General features: G+C 35.5%; 2 protein-coding genes across 7 annotated transcripts in view; both read left to right on the top strand.

Moving 5' to 3' along the window:
* LOC106649384 (protein groucho-like) overlaps positions 1-13583 on the top strand; it is a 94114-nt gene extending 80531 nt beyond the window's left edge. For 3 of the 4 annotated variants that reach the window (XM_023460288.1, XM_023460287.1, XM_023460290.1), the window contains exons 8-13: positions 10334-10459; positions 10536-10827; positions 11200-11455; positions 11539-12135; positions 12221-12503; positions 12583-13583. In XM_023460288.1, the coding sequence (XP_023316056.1) occupies positions 10334-10459; positions 10536-10827; positions 11200-11455; positions 11539-12135; positions 12221-12503; positions 12583-12690 (1662 nt within the window). In that variant the 3' untranslated portion in view covers positions 12691-13583. The remainder of the gene's footprint in view (positions 1-10333; positions 10460-10535; positions 10828-11199; positions 11456-11538; positions 12136-12220; positions 12504-12582) is intronic. The other variant, XM_023460289.1, reaches the window with a different exon arrangement.
* A 2983-nt stretch (positions 13584-16566) lies between these two features.
* LOC106649409 (methyl-CpG-binding domain protein 2) lies at positions 16567-21301 on the top strand. Of its 3 annotated transcripts, none has more exons than XM_014366807.1 (5): positions 16567-16912; positions 18223-18441; positions 18856-19003; positions 19570-19815; positions 20747-21301. In XM_014366807.1, exons 1-5 carry the CDS (start codon positions 16653-16655, stop codon positions 20834-20836), a joined length of 963 nt encoding a protein of 320 aa, XP_014222293.1. In that variant the 5' UTR covers positions 16567-16652; the 3' UTR covers positions 20837-21301. The 3 variants fall into 3 exon arrangements, with proteins under 3 accessions (XP_014222293.1, XP_014222303.1, XP_014222284.2); XM_014366817.2 differs by having other exon boundaries at positions 16883-16965; XM_014366798.2 differs by lacking the exon at positions 16567-16912 and adding an exon at positions 17769-18103.
* Positions 21302-23558: the final 2257 nt, after the last annotated feature.

Below are 23558 nucleotides of genomic sequence, written 5' to 3' on the forward strand. Positions count from 1 at the left end.
TGTCGACGTCGTCAATCAGTGAGCTTTGAACGTAAAAGAGATAAAAAAAAAAAGAAAAAAACGATCGATCTCCATCCTCCAGCCCTCCCGGTACCTCTCGCCTCGTCTTGTCCTGTGTGACTGAATTATCGATTGAAACCACCGCAATGTAGCCTGGACCATTTTCCTCTACTATACGGTCCATTTGCACTGCAGCGGTTGAGTCGTTCTCCCCTTTTTTTCACTGTACCTACCTACTGCTATATACATTTACGCCTTTTTTCGCTTGACTTGCTCTGTTCCGATCACTGTTTCTGTTTTTATGTTTTTTTTTTGTTACATTCGTAGGTAGCTTTGAATTGTATATTCGTGTACTATGCATGGGCGAACTGCAATTTTCTGTAAATGGGTTGGATTTTTCAATAAACTCGTGTCGCACTTACTTGTAGCAATGATTCGTAGAAGAGAAAAAAATTTAACCGAAAACAAAGTACGAAGTGTTTGCATCTACGTATATATATTTTTTATTTTAATTTTTTTCGTTCGACAAAAAGGCCAAATGATATAATATATATCGCATCACCTTTCTCTCACTCTCTAATTACTCTCTAATTAAAAGAGACGGTGGAAACTTTTCTGTCGCATATATATTGTGTGCATGTATATATAGAGGCAAAGAGGCTCTCATCCTCTCGCCGTCAGAAAGAAACACATTTATTAAAACCTCTGAACAAGCAAAAAAGCTCGGTGAGCTCACCCCTCGCTTTTCTTTCTCTGTTTAAAGCTGCAGCAGCTACAGAGCACACGGCTTCTTTATTCCAACCAGCAGCCATTTCTCTCACACCCTTTTCCAAGCTTTCCTCCTCCTCCCCCGCGTCAGCCCCTCTGCAAGCCTCGGGGTCTCTTCTTTTATATCTTTTAATCCCATCAGCGAGCCGTCGCTCGGTAAATTAAATCCCGGATAAAGTGCAAATAAACCCTCGGCTAAAAAGTTCCTCTGCCTCCCTCTCTCTTTCTCTCTCCCACCATCTCCTCCCCCTCCCCCTCTGATCTCACTCGCTTCTCGCCGTACAAACTAGTCTTCACAGGATCAAGGAATATTAATTAGCGCGTCGCCGATATAATATATACTACAGCGTACGTTTGATTGTACATTATATAATACTTGACGCGCGTGAAAATAATAATGATAACGTTTTCCACATAAAGTAACGCAGTCTCGGCAAAGAAAAAACACAAGCGTGTGTGTAATTATTTTAATTAAAGTGGCTGCATATTATGTAAGCGAAAAGAGAGTAAGCCTAGCGACGCCTCGGGTATAAAAAAAGAAGTGACGGTTGGGGGTGTCGAGAAGGGCTGTTTCGCGCGCCGCTTGAGTAAAAAGAGGAACGAGAAGCGAGAGAACGAAAGTAGAGTAATACAGCAACGCTCGGCATCGCCTCCATGCTCTGTGGTATTTAAAGTATTTGAAGAAATTTTCCCAGTGAATCGAGTGCTTTTCTTTGTGTACACACAACAAACTTTCTTGCTCTCGTGTATCGTATGAAAAAAATTTAGAGAATTACGCGCCCGTCGTCATAAAACTATTTCAGAAACTTGTCTTTTTCACACTTGTCGATCCTCGGTAAGCTTTATATGTATGAGTATCTACGCCGGCACAAGTGAACCTCAAGTATTTCTATAATTTCATGCCGCACGTTGAGTTCTAATTAAACATTTACATAGGCGTAAGATCGAGGAAAAAAAATACCGAGATCAAAAAGTTGCAAGTCGTGTGTCATGTAAGAAATAAAAAAGTAAGGCGAGCTAGCTTTTGAGTAGTTTCTGCAAGCAAAGGGGGTTGCTGGAAGCCCAGATGAATCGCGTCAAAGCAGCCGCAGCCAGAGAGAGAGAGAGTGAGAGAGAGAGAGAGAGAGAGAGAGAGAGACGACTGCACGACTAATTCAAGCGTGTACACATTCGCGTAGGCGAACAAGAGAGTACTTACTCACCGACACCTCAGCGATCTCGTTAGGGAGTATGCGCGCATTAATTAATTTACAAGACGCCGCCTGAGCCTCCGCTGGCTGGCGTTGCGCTCACGTCGCTCCGAGAGGGAGGTTATACGTTGCTATGTATGCAAAAGTTAGCGCGTTGATGTGGAACGTAATAGAGCAGCAGAGGGAGGCAGATCCGAGGAGGGTGGAGGGATAATGTTTACTCGACGCCACGGGAATTGGTGAGATCGATTGCACACATAACAGGGACTCGAGGATCATCGATACACAGCTGCCTCAGATATTACCCGATGTTGCCTCGATTGATTGTGTAACGGTACTTGTTGGCGACTCCCGCAAACCTATACATACTCTCCATTGTCGCACGGAGAGAACAGCGATATATAATGAGAGGATTGAAAAAATCATTGGTAAAAAAATCAAAATGCCCGAGTCGACTGATGAACGCGTTAAAGAGTATAAATAATAAAGCTACAGTGGCTACAGTCAACTACATAATGTAATCAACGCGTCGAATCCTCCGAGTTGCTTCATATACGTATATATACATAGTACGCGGCAAAGCTTGCAATCAGTGTCACCCAACAGGCCAGAACAAATGCGAGAGCTTGCGATGTGTATGCTATATAGATAGGTAGGTAGGTAGAGCGAGCGAATGAGTGAGAGAGAGAGAGAGAGAAAGAGACATAACAGAGAATGGAGCTGTGCTGTGCGCGCGCGCGGTAATCCGCTTATAGAAGCTATCAAATCTCTGTCTGAGCGTGAGCGGGAGCAAAGTACGACGGCACGTTTTAATTACTAATTGAAACGCTGCTAGTGAAGCTTTCGATGTGCGGTCTACTTGCCACAGGGAATAGAGAGAAAGAGGCAGAGAGAGATTTAATACGCCGATTCGAGTACTCGATGTCGTGTTGAATATAAATAGATAGTCCGTGTACGCGTGTATGTATATATATTGCGCGCACATATATGTTTTAGCATAACAAAAGACTTTAAAATTATCTGTGACGTCGAGCTTGAACGCGTCGCAAGCGCCATTATTAAATATACGACTCTCTTATTATTATAAATATATATTTTCAAGATAGATGTTAATTTTATACGCGCGTGCGCACACGTGTATTTGTAAGAGAAGCTTGGTGCATTTTTAACAAAGCTATCAGTGTTGCTCGTATGTTTGACGTGCAGACTATATCTATTTTATTATTAACAATCGCGCGAGTTCAGTGAAAAAGTCTAAAAGCAGCGCGGCGTAAATATTTATATTCATGCGCGATAATTTTTCAGAGCAGCGACGTATAAATTTTCTTCTGCATGAGAAAATATTAGTAAAAAGAAAACAAACACTAAATGAATTCAAAATTAGGAAAATGAGATATCATACATTTTCCGCTCGCGAACAATCTATGGCATCGAGACCCTGATGGCTGCAGCGAGCTTTTAAAATCATAGCCAATCTATTCCTCGCTTCGAACCGTCGAATTATACCGTTCGCAAATTCGATTTTCTACCTTCGCAAGCTTCTCTATCCTCGTTTGTAAACGCGTAGAAAGATTCATGGGCTTCGCCTATATATACCAACTCTCTCTCAGTCTGCTTTATAAGTTGGCAACGATCGCGTCCCCCGGCCTAATAGAAACATGGAGATACGCGCAAAAGGAATTATATTATTATACGGAGCAAGACAAGCAAAGCTTTATTTCATACAAAAGTGTTATTTATGCGACGTGACAAATGATTTGATGAACATTTCTACCGCAAGTGTTGAGAGCTATACAAGTCAGACAAATTGATAATAGTATTTTTCTACGTCTTTTTAAATTTGACCGGTGTAAGCTCTTTCGTTTTTTTTTTTTCGTTTTTTCCTAGTTATCTACGATTGCGCAAGTGGGTTAATGTGACTTTTATCTCTTTCCACTTTAAAATACGCAAACTTTTTTCTCTTCCAGCATGAATTCGTGATTTAATTTTTTTTTCTTCAATAAATCTACTAATTAAATCTTATTTTTAATAGAAAAAACCAACGCACTGTAAGTTGAAAAAATTCTCAACGCAGTGAAAGTACATTCGAAAAAAGCTCTCGTCAAAGTGAACCACGCTCTGCTACCTTTTTTTGCACGTACATACTTTTCAAAGCATTTCCTTCGTCGCTCGTGACCACAATGTGCAAGCCTTTCTTTTTAAATACGTACACACATACACACAGCATACATAGATAATACCGCAATAGCATCTCTGCGACCGTTTTACGCGCGCGCACTCGAGAGATAAGCGGCTCGCGCGTAAGCAGTCGAAAACCTCAAGTCTCTACCGCTAAAACCGCGTGTAAATGCGAAAGTCGTACAGCTACCGCGCCAGCGCTAGCTAGGTATTGTGCTTTAAAGGCAGAGCCGTGCTTTTTCATTTATAATATGCTCTTACCGCACTTTATACTTGAAATATGATGGAAAAAGAACTAACCGCTTTTTTCCTTTTTATTTTCGTTTTCATGAAAACCTTTGATGCGTCGAGTGAACAATTTTTATTTGTTCTTGTATCAAAGTGAAATATGAATCTTTTTTCAATTAAATCGAAGCGTTGCAAAAATAAATAAAGCATAAAACTTGTGATAGGCAATTGCAGATAGAAAAATACGTGCAATACGCGATCGAGATGTTAGGCTTGCGCTGCTGTTGGCAAAGCTTCTCAATTACCAAGTATCACGCTTCCCCAAGCTTCTCTCTCTCTCTCTCTCTCTCTTTCTCGCTTGCGCTAGTCACTTATTGTTGTTATTCTTCTCTTTTCAGCGAGTCGAAAAAAAGTGCTCGCCGCTCTGCTTCGTGTCTTACGTCCCATCAACCAGTTAGACAATGAAGTACGGCAGCTCGGAGGCTGTGCGCTCGCTCGCACCTTTTTTCTCTCTTCTCTTCTTCTTCTTCTTCTATACTCGCCAATTTCCTACTTTTCCAACCTACCGCTTTTCTCTCACTTTCTTTTTGTTCGCTCCACCCGCTATGTATGTATATATCCCTATTCAAATCCTCCGCTTTCACAGCTCGATTTTTCCCGACCAACTCTCTTTCCCTTATTTGCTCTCTACTCTACTCTCTCACCTTTTTCATGAATAAATTATTATTCAAATTTCGTTTCTTTACTTTGGTCTATGTTCCCGCTGCCTTCAGCGTTAATACATCGAAACCCGCGCGAGAGTCGCTTTTATTCTGATTCGTTTCTTTCTCGCTTTCCCGCTATTTTTGCGCGTGAATCGATGTTTTTCTCTTTTTGTTGACAAAGTTTTATTTTCATTTTTTTCCACCTCCGCCGTGGCCGTCGCCATCGGTTTATTCTCTCAGTCGTTTTTGGTCACGATTTTATATTCGCTGCTCGAAATAATTCGTGTTACCACGCGAGCTTTCGTATTATCTTTCTCGCTCTCTTTTCCGCTCTCCTCCATCTCTGGCCTTTCGGCAGTCCACATATACACTTGAAAATTCTATCAATTAAAACTTTTCCATTTTGCTTTTTGTCTTGTTTTGCGAAATTCGCAATCGCCAAGCAATATATATTATATATCTGTATTTTTGCTCTTTTTACCGAAAAGTTTAGTTAAAATATGGATGGCTTTTTACGAGTAACGAACAAGGCTTTGTTTCAAGCTAAAATTGATTTTTAATTTTTAACTATATAATAACCGAAATTTTACCGGTGTTATTCGTTTACGCGACTATAGATTCATCAAAGACTATGCAACAAACAAGCGAGTTCACTAACGATCCTCGCAATCGATGATGCGCTTGCAAAAAAAAAAAAATACGAATTCTGATATAATTGACTTCGATGACGACAAAAGTCCTATAAATAAGTGAAATTCAACAAATTTCCCGGACCATAATTTCATCACGTGAAAATTCGCTCTTGAAAAATTTTGTCTCTATGCGGCTTTTCCCCAGCTAATTATAATATTCATCGCCCATCAGTTCATTTTTATTCTTTAATTAAAACCACTCGAACGCCTCTTTTCCATTAAATAATTATTCTCTTCAACGTGCGCTGCTGCTATGAAATAAAAAGAAAGATCCGAGCTATACGAGAGAAAGAGAAGGAAATAGAGAATAAATGCAAGGCACTTTGACTCAGTAGAGTTAAAATTTAAAGCAGTGCTCGAACACGTTATAAAGCTCGGAAAGAGAAAGAAAAAAAGTGCCGGGAAGCGAAGACTAGGAATGTAAATGCAAGCGACATTACGAAAATCGCGTCGCAACCGCAGTTTGTAGCACAAGCATTGTATTTATGAGGTCTCGAATCGTCGACGTTCAACTCCCATGCTTGACGATCCTATTCTCATTCTTTCTCTTTTTTTCTGTTTTCACAGATATTCTGAATGATTTATCAAATTGTATCTGAAAACAGTGTGGAATATAGATGTGTGCATATTACCCTACTGAAGAACACGACTTTCTAGTTTTCATAAAAATTTTTGTATTGCTGTTACTGTCGCCAGATCACCTCTCGGAGATATGTTTCTACTGGGATTATTTAAATAATGATGTCTTCTTATGTTTGTTTAAAGTTACAATAGTTATAATAGTTATAATAAAATGCTGATAACAACGTAAACCCAAATCCACTTATAACGATATTTACGAAGAAATAAGTAAATATTATTTATTTGCAATTAAGAATATCATAAGCCAACGGTGTGATGAAACTATAGACTCCCAACTCACAGTTCACTCATTTACTAATTCTCTCTTGTTCCTTTCCGCTAAAAGCTATATTTAATGAAATGTCGAGAGAAAATATAATACAGAGAGAAAACGCATCAAAGGCATCGCAGAGGATCATCCCAAGCAAAAAGAAAGATTCTCTCTCTTTTCTCTTTTGCCTGCGATCTTTTCACAAGAGCCACTAACCAAAGATAAAGTGGCAGCAGCTTTTTTCAACGACGAGCAAAGACGACTTTATGCCAAGAAAGATGGAACAACTTTTTTCCAACGTTGTCTTCGACTTTTTTAATGCTTATCGCTCGTACGGTTATACGTAAATTTATGTATGCCATACTTCTTTTTACGGAGGCACACGAAACGGTTGCTGTGTTTTCATGTGTGAAATCTTTCTCTTCAGTTTTATTTCAATCTTCGACTGCCATATTAACATGATTACTTGACTAATATTGAAATAATTTCCAAAAAATCCATTTCAACTTGCTTACATTTTATTCGTAAAAAAATGATTTATTACATTTTTCACGGAGAAAATTTTGCGGTGTCGCGCAAACTCGCAAAGCAATATCCAGCGCGCTGATCTGATCATCTCCGAAGCGTATATATAGGTAGGGGACTCTTTAGCTGAAATATATAGTGGTGGCGGTGTCATTTCAACGGTGCAAGCGCGCTAGCTTCCTGTTCGCTCGATTTTCTCGAAAGCTTTCAAAGCTAAGCTGTTTATAGACAGCTGTTAGACATCTTTGATTTACGTGTTCATTCGATAAGAGACCGAGGTATTTGTATTTGAAGCTTTTATGTACGCGCGCACGTACATAAATCGATTTTCGTTCCTCCTTTATTATTTGTCGAGAGGGAAAAAAGGTAGGGAAAAAAAATTTCACAACCAATTTTACAACTTCATGAGCGATTTTCGTAGCCGCGGAAAGAAAAAAAAAGCTACAAGAAAAAGCTGAAGTAAAAGGCTGTTTCGGTGTCGAGCAATTAGCTCGGTCGCTCGTAAGAAATCAATATAAGTATGAGCTTAGCCTGGTAAACTGTTATTCTCTCCCTCTTTCAGACTACAATCTTAATAAAAAGCAATTACTGCGCGCGCGGGCTCGTTTACGGGGACCGGCGCTGCGGAGCTACAATTAACTCGGTCTGCCTGGTTATTCGCGCGAGCATGTAAATACCTCGGTTATATACCTTGTATATTATACGGTAGACGGCCTTAACGTAGTTGTTAGTCGACGTCGACGACACGACTCCTCTACTGTGTTAGCGTCGATTTATAAAGAGGATCGACTTTATAATCAGCCTGGAAATTATTCGCTTAAAAGTCGATTACCGTCCTGTTATTGCTACAGCGATTCACGAAAAATAAAATAGCGAATTTAGAATTGAGTAATTGATATACATTTGACGCACTCGAAATGTCTTCAGACCGAGTATTACTACTGGTGATCCGGTAAAAGCCCGTCGGCACGAAGGCGCCAGAGGTAATGGAGCTGTACGAACAAGACTAGAATTTAGGAGCTCGAAATGTTGTGTATACGCCTTAGCTGCCTATACTGCTACAAATGCCATGAAATGGGGGTAATTGAGAAGAGGCGATTTACTCACGCAGTTCGGGGGGTTAGTTCAAAAGTTCTCTATCATACCCTCCGTACACTCGGACACGTTGTGGTGCCATGAGGAGAGTATTAGTATTTCTAAAGTTTTCCCTCATACTTATTGATTTCATCTAACGTCACGGGATAAGATTTAAAATTATATTATAATTTACTATACGCATAGGCCCCCTCTGAACTGATTGAATTACAAAAAAAAGTCTCATCCCACCTGATTCGCATAAAGCTGCTTGACACATACATAGTTGCTTCGTGGGGTTCGAGAACTTGTAATCTTATGATGCCAGCTGCGTAAAACTCCCTTTGCGACAAATAAGAGTCGGAATAAATCTCTAGAACCCCAGCGAGCCTGTTTTTTTCTCAAAGTTTCAGGGGTGCAAAAACTTTTTTAACGGCATTCGCGTACATATACACTTTCATGCAAATACGGCAACTGGACACATAAGTTCGATGTTTTTTTCATCGCACGAACGATTGTGTCTCTTTTGTACGAAAAAGAACGAAAAAGTGTGCTTGAAGCTTCTTTTTTGTTTCTTTCGCGAACTCTGAGGGCACTTGCAGCAAAGCAGAGGGAAGTAAGAAAAATCCTTGAAAAAAAGTACGGTCTGCGAAATACCTTTGCGAGTTGTCTCGAGTGCCTGTATATACATAGACAATGGTTGATTTTACGCAATTACATTAAAGTCTAGATATATCAGCAGTGATACTCGTTCACGAATGATTTACTTCGTCGATAATTACGTAATTTATAAAAAGAGAGAAGATATTCCGAGAAAAAAGTAGCGAAGAAAAAAATTCGTTCAAGATGACTTCCCTGAGAAAGATAAATACCCATCGCATGTTTATGTGTACTTTACAGCGCGAGAGCTTGCAAACGAGAAAATATGACTTGAGTAATACGCGACGAGCTTCAATTTTCTTTTTTTTCGCGCTCACTTGTCGACACAACTTTTCTCTCAGCCGGGGGGTGGCGCTAGGAGAAAAAAAGGCGTTAGGGCAAAGTAGAAACAGGGCTATAAATTCAGAGAAAGGAGTACATGGATTGAATAAATATATCCGAGAGCAAGGGAGAATGAGAGCGAGAGAGAGAGAGAGAGAGAGAGAGAGAGAGCGAGAAGGGTGGAGTAGAAATTGAAGGAAAAGCTTGCGCAGCTCGCCGAGTACTTAATTAAGTGCGATCAATTCAAACTCCACTCGCCTCTTGTAACGACCCGGGGAAATTACCTCACAGCGGCAGAAAGTAGTATATATACAGGACAAATTGCGTATAACAAATTTAACGCCCCTTTGCTTTCAGTCGCGTAGCGCGCGCGGCAAGCATTTGCTTTCTGCTGCTAAAGAGACTGGAAAGTTTAATTAGAATCGTTTTAGCGTGTTAAAATGAAGTTGTTGTAGTTTTTTCTCTCTTTCTTCTTAAATCGAGTTTATTAACTGCAATGTCACTAATTGCATTACATTTGATATATTTTTTTTCAATTTAAGTGCAATTTATCATTTTCAGGCTTGAAAATGAAAATTGTGTTAAAAATACGTCGATTTATCAATATTCCCCGAACATTCGACACTTCCCCCCAACTGATTACCAATGGCGCATCATTCGAGACTTTGCTCAATTTCATATCCTAAAAAAAGTAGGCAAGAAGAAAAGCCGATCGAGCGTCTTGCGAATTATTTTCATTCTTCCTTCTCATCGGGTGCATAAGTAATTTCAGACCAGACGCGCACAGAAGCCATTTCATTTAATCGGTCGATGAATCGTGGGGGGTTTTTTGCCTTCTTCCCTCCTTTTTTGCGAGTCAGTCTCCTGAGGGTCACACAGCTCTCTGTGTATAAATTCATATTGGTTCACTTTTTTTATTTTATCTTCGTTATCGTGAAAGTCGAGGGTGTAGAAAAAATAGCTCGTTTCTCTAAGTGATATTGATGTTATTGGAATTATTTCTCTCGGATTCTTTATCTAGAATTTCCATTTAAGCGAAAAATAAATTTTAATTACTTAAATGACCAATCTAATGTTTGTCGTTTGTTTATTTTGTTGCAGAGAAATTCGATATCACCTGCTGAACGTGAAAAATATTCCAGGCCACGAAGTACGCCTGAATCTCAGCATCACGATCACATACATTTGAAAAAATTGAAAAAAGAACAAGACAAAGACATCAGTCACGTAAGTTTTCAACTTTTTAACGGTAATTCGATTTATTATGAAAGACAAACATTACTTAATTTTCTAAAACGAACAGCAGAGCGACGGTGAGAAGAGTGATCAAGATCTCGTTGTTGATGATGCAAGTGAGGATGGACGCAATGTCAATAGTCCTGCTGCCAACGGTACTACGTCGCCACGAGAAAATGGCTTAGAAAAATTAGGTCCATCTTCCGTGGGGCTTGGTGGCAGCGTCAAAAAAGAGGCACCACCTCCGTCGCCTCGAAGTGGAACGAGTAGTAATGCTAGCACACCATCGGCCAAAAAAATGGAAGAGAGAGAAAAACCAACCACGCCGATATCCAAGCCCGTCACACCTACTTCTGCCGGTTAGTAATTGTGATATTATATATAATTGAAATATTTTTATATACTTCGGAATGGTTTTCATTCAATTTCACTGCAGTTGCTGATATGTAAACAACAAATATTACAAATATCAAGATTGGATTTTTCAAACGAATATAAGCTCTTAAAAATGATTTACCATTCTCTTTTTTATTGGTTAATTTTGCTTAAGGGTTAAAAAATAACTAATACGGTTCGATAAGTCGATCTGTATCCCAAAAGCATAGTCTAGATTTAAAAAAAGCCCAAGCATGAGCCTATTCTGTCGAATAGACAAAATTTATTGTTTTCATAGATTAAATGAATTAAATAAATAGAATGAATTGAATAATTATAATTATTTTAACTTTTAGGAGGCAGCAGTTCTGGTTCAAGCGGTCTCAAGGCCTCAAGCTCGTCAAAACCACTTGTATCGGCTTCAGCCATGGGACCTTACCCGCCTCATTATCCACCACATCATCCACCAGCTGGTCCACATGTCGATATGCTTGGTTATCCACCAGGAGCTCTTAATGGGTACCCAGCTCGACCACCTCTACAACAGCTGTATGATCATCATGGTAATATGAGGGCACCTCTTGGACCTTTATCTGTACCCGGTGGAAAACCGTGAGTATTTATTATTGATATTATAAGTTGCGTATCGGTGCAAAAAAGATAAATCTATTTCATTAATTACATATTTTTTACAGAGCATATAGTTTTCATGTATCAAGTGAAGGACAAATGCAACCGGTGCCCTTTCCGCCAGATGCCCTTATTGGGCCTGGAATACCTCGCCACGCGAGACAAATCAACACATTAACCCATGGCGAAGTAGTGTGCGCAGTGACTATTTCTAATCCGACGAAGTATGTGTATACAGGCGGAAAAGGTTGCGTGAAGGTGTGGGACATTAGTCAAGCTGGTAGCAGCAGTGCCAAACCAGTCTCACAATTAGACTGTCTTCAGCGGGACAATTACATTAGATCAGTTAAACTATTGCCCGACGGCCGAACACTCATCGTCGGTGGAGAGGCCAGCAACTTGAGCATTTGGGATCTAGCCAGTCCCACACCCAGAATAAAGGCCGAGCTAACGTCTTCGGCACCAGCCTGCTACGCACTCGCGATCTCGCCGGATTCGAAAGTTTGCTTCAGTTGCTGCAGCGACGGTAACATTGCCGTTTGGGATTTGCAGAATCAAACACTCGTTAGACAATTCCAAGGTCACACTGATGGTGCATCCTGCATCGATATATCAGCTGATGGCTCGAAACTGTGGACTGGTGGATTGGACAATACCGTTAGGTAAATATATCAACTAATTTTTTAGTTTAAAAATTGTTTTGTTAGGACACATTTAAACTCTCGCTAATCTTTATTATTTTTTTAGGTCATGGGATCTAAGAGAAGGTCGACAACTGCAGCAACACGATTTTACATCGCAAATCTTCTCTTTGGGTTACTGTCCCACTGGCGAATGGTTAGCTGTGGGTATGGAAAATTCTAACGTCGAGGTGTTACATGCTACAAAACCAGATAAATATCAACTACACTTGCACGAGTCTTGTGTATTATCTTTAAGATTTGCTGCATGTGGAAAGTGGTTTGTTTCTACTGGCAAGGACAACCTTCTCAATGCATGGCGCACACCTTACGGCGCTTCGATTTTCCAAGTAAGAATCTCATTTGATGAAACCTTAAAGCGATAACTAAAATGGAACTGTAAATTAACAATTAATTTTTTTTTAACAGTCCAAGGAGTCATCATCAGTTTTAAGTTGCGATATTTCGACAGATGACAAATACATCGTCACAGGATCAGGAGATAAAAAAGCTACAGTTTATGAAGTGATATATTAGAGCGCTGCAGCTGTATACTGTTTATATTATACATAAATGAAAGGAAAATAGGTGTATAAGTTTGTTAAGATATATTTATAAAAAAAAAGAACAAGCGCTGCAGAAAAAGGCAGGACGCAAAATAAATCGAAGATCGTCGGCTTGTTATGTGGTACGAATTTTTAGCAAGTATTTTATAAAACTAATGAGAAAAAAGTATAAAAACGATGTGTGCGCAAAATAGAAACTGTGGTGCTATATTGCGTTTGAACCATTTTTAAAACGGAATTGCGCATCTATAGTTTGAGATGATGGCGTACTTTAATTATGTTTTTGTGAAACCATTGTTATTTTATGGTCACGAATTCTGTAACAAAACAATTTTTTTTAGAAATTGAAATAAAATAAGCACTTTGACTATACTATTATTATTTTAATGGTATTTGTTGATATTAAACTCGTTTTATTAATTTTTTTCTTATTTACCCGTACGATATACTGATTAGCTCTAATAAAGTTGCTTAGAATCTCATGTAAATGTTCAAGGGATTTATCGCACTACCATACTGATAAGGAAAGACAGAAACATTAATAGCTTAAATATAACACATTGTAAAAAAGTATGAAAGATAAACTTTATGTACTTGTATGTAGAAAGCGTGTTATAAGAGTATATATCAGTGATAATAAATGTCTATTGATTTATCCTTCGACACCTTTTGTCGCCTGAGAATCTTGTAATATAGAGTTTATTAATTTTCAGACGTTTATGTATGTATTTGTGTATGTACGAATGGTCATTAAAATTGTGAGAGCCGAGAGAAAGATTGTTCGATTCAATGTTGTGGGTATAGAATTAAGAAGTGAATATTGCGAATAATCGTTAAAAGAATAAATACAACTTTTAAAATGAAGAGAGTAAAAATATTGTGAAAGTATGTTTAAGTAAGTGCATATATTGCTATAAACCCCCCATCAAATTTCTTATAAAATGTATTAAAAAGAAATAAATAGAAAACTTATTAAGACGATAAAAAATATTTAGCGCAAAATTTAGACACACACATATTTTGATGTCCTGAACAGCGATGGCTGTGCGCTATTAAAAAATAAAATTCAAGACAACAAAAATCCGATTAAGTGTATTTAAAAATTATATACCGCAAACTTATTACCAGATATTCAATGAAATATTTTTGTGACTGTCATTAACATGTAAAACAGCTCGTTCGAGAGATAGCAAGGTTTAAACTGGAGAAGTTTAGATATTTGGTATTAAAGGTTTTTACATTTTTATCGAACGCACGTGCTTCTTAAAATTTATTTCTCACGAACTCGTAATAATGTGAATAAATATTCATATAATATTTATTTAGTTTAAATATATGGTCAAGCTAGAAATCGAATGGCTAGAATTTTTTTTTTTATGTAAAAAGCCTGTTGTTTTTTGTTTAGATGGTGTTTAATTCATACCTGGATACTTTTTATTATCCGTAGAACATTTAAACTATCTCTCACAAGCACTTTCAAGTCAATTGTAATTTTTTCTCACTTACACAATAAATTTCTCTGGTGTAAATATCCACACATATCTGAAATTCACTAATTTATACTAAATTTGCCCTTGCGTTCTAAACTAAAACTAAACTTCGATTTTTTAACTATTAAAACCAAGGTTTTGTCATATCCGACCTACATAATTCTAACAGTCTCTTTTTTTACCGACGCACAAATTTTTTATTTATATTTGAATATAATTTGTAAGAGGACACAAAAAATGTATTGAAATTTTGACGCTCTTCTAACATTAAAAACAACAAACTTTTTGCATCATAAAAAAATTCGATTGTCTCAATTTTACAGAGAATTGATCATTTGAATATATAAACACACAAAATGTATGTGTCTATCAGGTGTCTCTTATTTCAAAAGTTGAAGATTTATATACATAGGACCGCTTATTCTCTATGATATAGTAATATTTAAGTTGCTCTATGCAGAAGATCTTTAACTGTTGAAATAAGAGACACCTTGCTATGAATAATATATGGGCGTGTTCAATGGCGCAAGTATGAGTGTACAAAATTGTTTTACACTATCGCTGCATAATTTGAATAGAGCGTGAATTTCGATTAAAATGTAAAAGGAAAGAACAAGAAAAAGCAAAAAACATTTATTCGCCTCGAACGTAGCCAAAAAGGCCTCTACTAAAAGGTATTTATATAACGAGAACACCTTGCTATGTTATTTAGAATCAACTGTGAGTCAAATGCAGATACGGATATTTATATTTTGTTACAGGATGTTCACGCAGAAATAATTACGCAGATTTAGTAATTATCACATTTAATATTTACAACCACGACTGGTCGTGACTGTCGTAAAGTTTTCTTTGTCCATGAGTAAATGTAATTACATAACGGCGTAATAGATTTTAAGTATAAAAAACAAGAGAGCTTAGTGCCACGAGAAAAATAAGGCTAAAAAAGTATATTATTTAGTAAGTGAATAATGCAAAGCTTTGCGACAATCACGACTTGACTAAAATAGACCAATAGATTTTAAAGCTAGTGATTTTAACAAAATCGGAATAGTTTCAACCGACTTGTACAAATAAATATTCTTTTACAGGGAAATAATAGAGTTATAAAAATAAAATTTTGCAGTAAAGTCAATAACAGACTCGCGTTTACCTGCATCATAACTTTACTCAAAAGATTGTTTTTACATCACGTATACGTGTATATAATGTACACAACAAATGCGTTATGTGAAACAATTTTTTTCTTTTACACATTAGAGACGAAGAAAAAAATTATTATAAAATTTTTATTGTTTGTTCAAGCACACAGTCTATGTTGTTCCTATAGCTATGCAAAAAACTGTTTCTTTTGGCAATTATATATTGAGTACATGTACGTATGCATAAACGTGTAAACTTGCATATTTATGGATATGTGGGTGTATATTCGTATATATAAATAAATTATATATACAAGAAAAAATTTTGGTCATTCATTTATAATTACCCCAATTACTCCCTATTTTTTTTATTTTCAAATTGAATTAGTTTTTCAATGATGATCAGTACGTTACTATTAAAGTAAAAATATTGCCTCATTCCAACTAAATATTCAAGACTCAAACGCTGAGTGTAGCTTTTTATGAGATATCAAGTATATGCCATACGTGAAATTCATTCACAAGCAAAAAATGAGTGCTGTACTCACGTAGCCACAATATCACACCAATTGAAAAATATAATTTTATTTAAATACTTTATTGCATATTTTCAAAAATGCTTAATGTCAAAGTTTCACTCGTTACAGCACTCGCCTTTGGCTCGTGCTATAATCCCTGATTTTGCTAAAAATCCATATGTGCACCCGTTGCGAAATAATTTTGTATGGCAACTCGTGCCAAGCTTTTTGCGCCCATTGTGCGGAAAAACCACCCACTCGTGCCGGTGAAGCCGGCATGCTTGTCCTTTTTCCGCACACTGTACCCCAAAACGCCTTTAGGGTACTTGTTGCATAAATAACTATATCTTCACATTTCACATTCACGGGTTTTTTCCGGGTCCCTGGGCAAGAAAAAAATAATTTCACCTTTTTTTTGCTGACCAAACTGCATTTTATTTTTCGATTGGCCCATATAACATCACTACAAGAAATTAATAGTAGCAACAAAAGTTTGACTGTTGAATTTTGACCAACATCAATGATGCGAGTATTGATGGTTAATCAAATTAAAAACCGATACGCTTTTTGTGAACTAAATATTATTTAATGCTTTATATACGATCGAATTCGATTCCGAGTTATTTGTATTTATTTACATTGAAATCACATCGCTTGTTACAAACATAACAGTTTAACATAATCATGAGATACGAATATCATTTGTAAATATTGGTACATTTTGAAAATAAAATTTGATTTAAGTGAATTATTCAGTATAGTTTTATTCATTAAACTGTCAAAATGAGTACTAAAACTAAAGCTAAAGTTAGATCTTCGCAAGGAAAGTTAGAGCTTCTAAAACAATATGACGAGCTAATAGAAAGCGGAGCAACTACGTCAGAAGCTGCATCTATACTAGGCCTACATAATTCTACTCTTAATCGTATACTGAAAAATAGAAATGAAATACAAGAAAATTGTGCTCAAGAACAAGAAGATCGTTTGAATTATCAAAATGCGATGAAAAATTGGTTGCAGACTTCAGATGTTCCACAAATGACGTATGAATATAAATATTTTATACTACATTTCATTCGTTAAAATCAAAAACAAGGTACAATAAACGAATATTTCACGAAGAATAATTATTGCTACGTCCGAACAATTTTGAAATTATTCACACAAATTATTGCTTCTCACAAATAACATTTATTTACTTAAGACAACGTTTAATATGGTCTGCCGGTTAATGCGATCAAAATGTATTATTCCGATGCGATCGTATTACACGGGACACACCAGTATTAAACCCTAAAATGATTGTAAAACAATGCATCAATCAAGTTTCAACAAATATTGAAATTATCCACGTTTTTTTGCTTCATTTTGAATGTAAAAAACCACTATGAACCCCTAGCATATCAATTTAACTGTGAAGACCACTAAAACAAGTTTTCAGCTTCGATAAATACTAACCGCAGGATTCTAAAGTGAGTTTTCAACCAATTTTTATGGTTGACGATTTAAAAAACGGTCTTTGTAAAAGTTTCTCCTCCACTCAACGGTAACAGAATTTTGAAAATTGTCAAATGTATGGCTATAAATGTACAAGAAATAAAAAAATACTGAAATTGTATTCATATAAATGTTTATATAGCATTGTAAAATAAAAATACAAATGTTCCTATGAAATTTTCCAAAATTCTGTTACACTTAAGTGGAGGAGAAACTATTACAAAGAGTTTAAACCGTCAACCATAAAAATTGGTTAAAAACTCACTTCAGCTGAAAACTTGTTTTAATGGTCTTTACATTTAAAATGATATGCTAGAGGTCCGTAGTGGTTTTTTAAATTCAAAATGAAGCAAAAAAACATGGATAATTTCTATATTTGTTGAAACTCGATTGATGCATTATTTTACACCAATTTATCATTTCAGGTTTTACCAATCTGTAGTCTGTACTACAAATTCAACCTTGATTGAATTTCTCGCCCCCGCCCGATTTCTCAATTCTCAAAATTTCGTGAGATTCGTGTTTCACTCGTGGTCACTAATCCAAATTCCGACATCACTCGCCAGCGACCAGTCGCCACTCGCCAGTCACCGCCATCGCCAGCGCTCAGATAAAAAGCACGGCGCATGCGTATCGTTTGATCAATCGCGAAAGTTTCTTTTTCTTCAATATTATTATTATATCTGCAGTCTACACTCTACACTCGTTCTGGTTACTCTCTCACAGTTGCATACAAAGTCGGAGTTGTTCGATGTTGTGTTTTCTTTGTCATTTCGCGGCAATCGTGTTATTTTCAATAAACTCGCTAGTTTAGTTTATAGCATTGTTTAATCTTAAGAATTTTTTTGCTGCATAGACAAACAAACAATCTTGACAACATGAATATGTCCATTGATAAAAAAAAGTATTATGGCCAAGCTGCAATGCCTTATTGGAATCAAAGAGAGGAACATCAAATTCCCAGAAAAAGCAATAATAATCAACCGCAACAGCAACAACAACAGCAACAACAAGCTCCCCTAGCCACAGCACCCCAACAATTGACAACTGCCTCCAAAGACCCTTATTATTACAGGTATTACACTTAAACAATTTTTTATCATTTGATGTTTTGTATACTAGTACATAACCTCCCTAATATACAGTGATAACCTTATAGATGGTACATTCATTTACATTTAATGTGTATAATGTGTATTTGCATAAATAGCACAAGTTATGTATTAAAATGTTATTTCATGGTAGAATTGAATTTTCATACCACTTTATAAACTTCATAGTGAGTTAATTCATAAAATTGTCTTGATATTATCTGTTATGATCAATTATGAACTGATCAAATTATTTTCAAGACCTATTTGAAAAGAAGCTATTTTTTTACTAAAAAAAATTATTAATTAAAGATCGTTTATATAACGAAAAATTAAATTTATGTTATGATTGCTACTTAAAAATTGACACTAACAAAACTTATTCACTGATTTTTCAGTCGACCTGTTAAACAGGATGTTTCCTTGCTAGCTCCTATCAGGCAAACTGCATCCATTTTCAAGCAACCAGTAACAATAATCAAAAATCACAAAAGCGTAGTAAAGGATCCACCGACTAGACTAAATGAAAAAGATAAGCCCAAACAGGTTAGTAAACCAATAAAAAATCATAGTATAAGAGTCTTATAGCAATTGCAAAATAGAATGAATAATAAAGACAAGCCCAAACAGGTTTGTAAGACAATGATGAAATTAATGTTAATCTCTAACTTATCAAAAAAACTGCAACGATAAAATATCTCGCATGTAGAATCATTAGTTGAAAAACAATAGTTTTAATGTCAAGCAAAATTTCATTTAATTTGACATTAAGATTAATCTAGACTACTTAACTTTTAAGTAAATAAACAATATTTATAACATAACTGAACATTTTTCAATATAAATCTATGGGTACAAATTTTGGTATCACATCAGATTATTGAACTATATTAAATAATGATTAACATTAAATTTAATTGTCTTAAGAAAAAGTAAATTTTATCTATAAATTCAAAACTACTGACATTTTTCTGGATGAATTATAAAAATTTAATTCAAATTAGGCTTTTCAGTATTTAAAAAATTAAATCTTTTGAAACTTTTGTGAAAATCATTTTATGAAATCTGAAACATTTCAAATTATTCATTAAAATAAATTTTAATATTTCTAGTTGTTTTGGGAAAAAAGGTTGGAAGGCTTAAGAGCATGTGATTCTAAAGGTTATGAACTCAGTCGAATGGAACTTCCAAAAGTTCTGAAACCTATTGGTCCATACGTTTCTGAAGAAACAGTTCTTCAAAGTGTAGCAACAGCATTGCACGTTGGTTCAGGACCTGTTACTGGGCAAACTGCACTTAAAGCTCAATTAGAAAAAAATCCTGGATCATTCTTGAATCCTGATCAACCATTACTACAGGTATACTATTCTTAATGCACACTTAAGACAATGGCAAAGCCAGCTCAAAAATAAAATTTTTAATCAAGTTTTGTGGTGTTGTTACTACTGTACATTTCTATATGAGGCTTTATGGTTACCTTAATTTTGCTGTTCTACAGGAAACGATAGAGCCTTTCAGAAAAATGTTCATTAGAAGTTTCAAAAAATGGAATAGAAAATTTGCATGTTGGGCTAGCTTTGCTGTACTTTATATAATCAAAATCACAAAATGATTGTAAAAAAATATTGCTGCTTCTCTTCTGCTTAGCGAATATCTAAACTTATCTTGGTATCTTTTTTATATTGGATTAAAGGTGTTTTTACCTCTGAAGTTTATGAAAACTTTACATTGGGGTGTATAACATGGTTTAGTTTGTTAGAGCCAAATATTTTATTGATTTTTAGCTCCAAAATATAGAATTTATTGTTTGTACTTATTTTATTCAAGCTTATCACATAAATGTACTAAATATTATAAATTTATCTTATCATTGCAAATAGATAAAATTAAAAAAAATTTTAGGATTTTGATTAAAACCTCTATGATATTAGAATTTTGCTAGTTCGCAACAATTACCTATTCTATAATTTAGTTTTAAGTATAGATAAAATTTTTAACTTGATACCTATTAAGAAAGTAACATTTTCAGCCCTAAAACTAAAATCTTAAATTATAGTATACTATTACTATATTCATAATACAGTAAATATTATTTTTTATCCAGGTACTTGAGAAAAGTAGTACTTGCAACATTAGAGGCATAAATGGTTTATTAACTTTTATAAATTAGAAATGTTTTTATATAATGCACTTAATTTTTTCCATTATTACAGCATATTATGGGTGGAAATAAATTGATTTATATTTGTAAAGATTTTATAACATGGATATTTTGTTTGTTTGTTTTAGGCTGTTACAATAACAGACGAAGATATCAAAAAACAAGAAGAAAAAGTTTTAGCAGCCAGACAAAGGTTACAAGAAGTACTTCGTTATTGAAATTAAGCATTGAAAACTCATTAAGCTTTAAAACATTAATTATTAAAACGAATGTCTAAAAAAGTTAGCATAAAAACTGTAAATATTAAATTATTTCTATATAAAGATGTGCAGAGACTGATAATTTTAATAATAATATCAATAGCTTGCGCAAAATAATTGAAAAATATTCTGATATTTTCACAAATGACTAGTGGATGTTTTTACAAATATTAATAACTATCATATAAAATAATAGAGAATAATTTCCATTTTCGCTTATTGCAATCGAAAAGTAGAAATTTTAAGAAGTTAAGGACTAGTTTTAAGTATTCATTATAACCTCTGATTCAAATACTTTTACATTAAATTGATATGCTATTATATAGTTTGTGTAATAAAATCAGAGATTGAATAAATATAGAATACATTAAAAATGTAAAATGCTGTAATATTTTTAACTAATAAACACCATTAATATTGTAATACAATCAAATTGTCACAATAATATTGCCACTAAGTTGACGCTTTTCATATATTTTTGAATATTGTAGTCTTAATTTAATTTTCGAACAAAAGACATTGTCAGACAAAGAGAAAAATCATTTTAGACGCAGCGTCAACAAACGTAAGAAGATAAATAATTAATTTTTGTAATTTTTCTCTATTCAAAGGCTACTGGCTGTATATCTACTGAAAGATGAAAAGACGCAAAATTTATACCTTATATATATGAGAGAGCGAGTAATATTCTGTAAAAGATAGTCAAGTTGTTGTGTGCTTGCTCACGCGTTTTCTGAAAGTGGTTTCCTTAAAAAAGCTAAACTCATACTATATAGTCTGTTAGACTGATTTGAATTAGAGACCGACTGCGTAGTTTTTAAGTTAAGAAGAACTGTTAAATTTGAATTATAAATCTATTACTCTTGTGAAGTAATATTAAATAGATTAAACTCTTTTTTTATAGAGAAATAAATTATAAAATTGTCAAAATTAAGTTCTGCAGTCTCTTAAAATGGATCGTTTCGAATCAGAAGTCTTGAGTAGCTGTACAATATGTATTAAATTAGCGTCGATGGGAAATGTGAATAATTAACTTAAACTTTTCAAATTTTTCACGAACAGCTTTGGTATAAATTATTGAAAATTCACAGAAGGTAAAAGGCTCAAATGATAATATAGGTATGTTTTATAATATAGGTACTTCATTAATTCAATAAAAAGATTACATTTCTTTAATTAGTTTATTTCATTTCAAAATTTAATTATAAAAATCGCAGTTGTAAAAATGAATCAACTATGTATTTGTTATTTCTAAAAGTGAACTAGAGCTCGGTTCTCACGAAAACATTAAATGACATTAGATATGATCAATTTTGACAAAATGAGAAATAAGTCTAAAACAATTTTTTCCAGTCTATGTAAATTAACTTTGAAAATTTCGAAATAAGTGTCTGCATTGGTTTTTAAATAGTTCAAATTTAAAAAATAATTTAGTTTCATTAGAAAAAATATTAGCGAACTTTTCCACGCTAGTTCATCTGCCAAGCATCGTACAAAGAAACTAAACTGCATCACCATTAAAGACTTTCAGGCATCCTCTACATGTGACTCATATACAACAAGGATGCTCGGCGTCATCTAGAATTCTCGATACTCGCGCATATAGAGATATAGGAGAGCGAGAGGCTAGAGGTGAACGTTCGACAGGGTGCGTGACCTTTCGCAACCTCGGGCTCGTTCAACTTTATATCTACACACACACTCGCACACACATACATACACACCCATACGTACGCATTCGCGCAAATGGGTGTGGGTTGCAACAGTTTTCTAGGTGCTAGAGAGTTAGCTGCTGCTGCTGCTGCTGAGCATTGCTCTGCCGGGGCCGAGGTCGCGCGCCGCCGCAGCAACGACGCCCGGTCGCGAGGGTGAATGCACCTCGACCTCCTTTTTGCCATCCCTTCCCTCTTCCATCGTTAGAGCTACTGCGAGTGTGGGTGGCTGGATGTGTAGGCAAATTTGCCATCCAACTGGTTTCACAATTTTAGACAGTGGAACACGTGGTGCATGCCTGAGATAAATATTTATTTGTTGCACGAGCACGTAGCCCAGCAACTTGTCTCTCCCTCTCTGTTTGGATAATTTTACATTTTCTATGGCGTAATTGTAAAAAGCTTAAAGGATCAGCTCTGGTAAATATGACTCGCGAGCTTTAGGCATTTTGTTGACTCTGCGGAGAAATCCCAATTGATCGATGATGTGCGGCGTGGCTTATCGACTGATGCTACATTATTAATTAACAATGGCTGCGCCGACCTGCTGCAAATACGTCATTTTACGAAAATTATTGAGCGTATAAAATTAGTACCGCTTATAAGGTAGATTCACTTCCAAAAGTAGTTTATTGATTAAATAACGTGTTAGTTGGCTCCATACGACTCTCTAATTGTTTCAAATTTCAACGAATTTTTAATGAAAATGTTTGCGCTCTGTTATCTAGTATATGGTTTATTTCAAGAAGCCGTTGTTACTTGGGTAAGCATGCAAAAATGTATAAAGTTCAATTGGATAATTGTTGCACTGAATAAGAAAGAATTAAGAGCGGGAAAAACGGACGTATTAAAAGCATTGACATGGAAAATTGTTGTCTGATTCGCGCTGAGTTATAAGTCAAGAAAATTCTTTTTGGCAAGACGAAGGAGAAGCTCGCACTGCAGTTTTTCCCGGGGGCACAGCTTTT

Source organism: Trichogramma pretiosum, unplaced genomic scaffold (genome assembly GCF_000599845.2).
Source record: "Trichogramma pretiosum strain Unisexual culture from Peru unplaced genomic scaffold, Tpre_2.0 scaffold45, whole genome shotgun sequence".
In the NCBI taxonomy this organism is placed as follows: domain Eukaryota; kingdom Metazoa; phylum Arthropoda; class Insecta; order Hymenoptera; family Trichogrammatidae; genus Trichogramma; species Trichogramma pretiosum.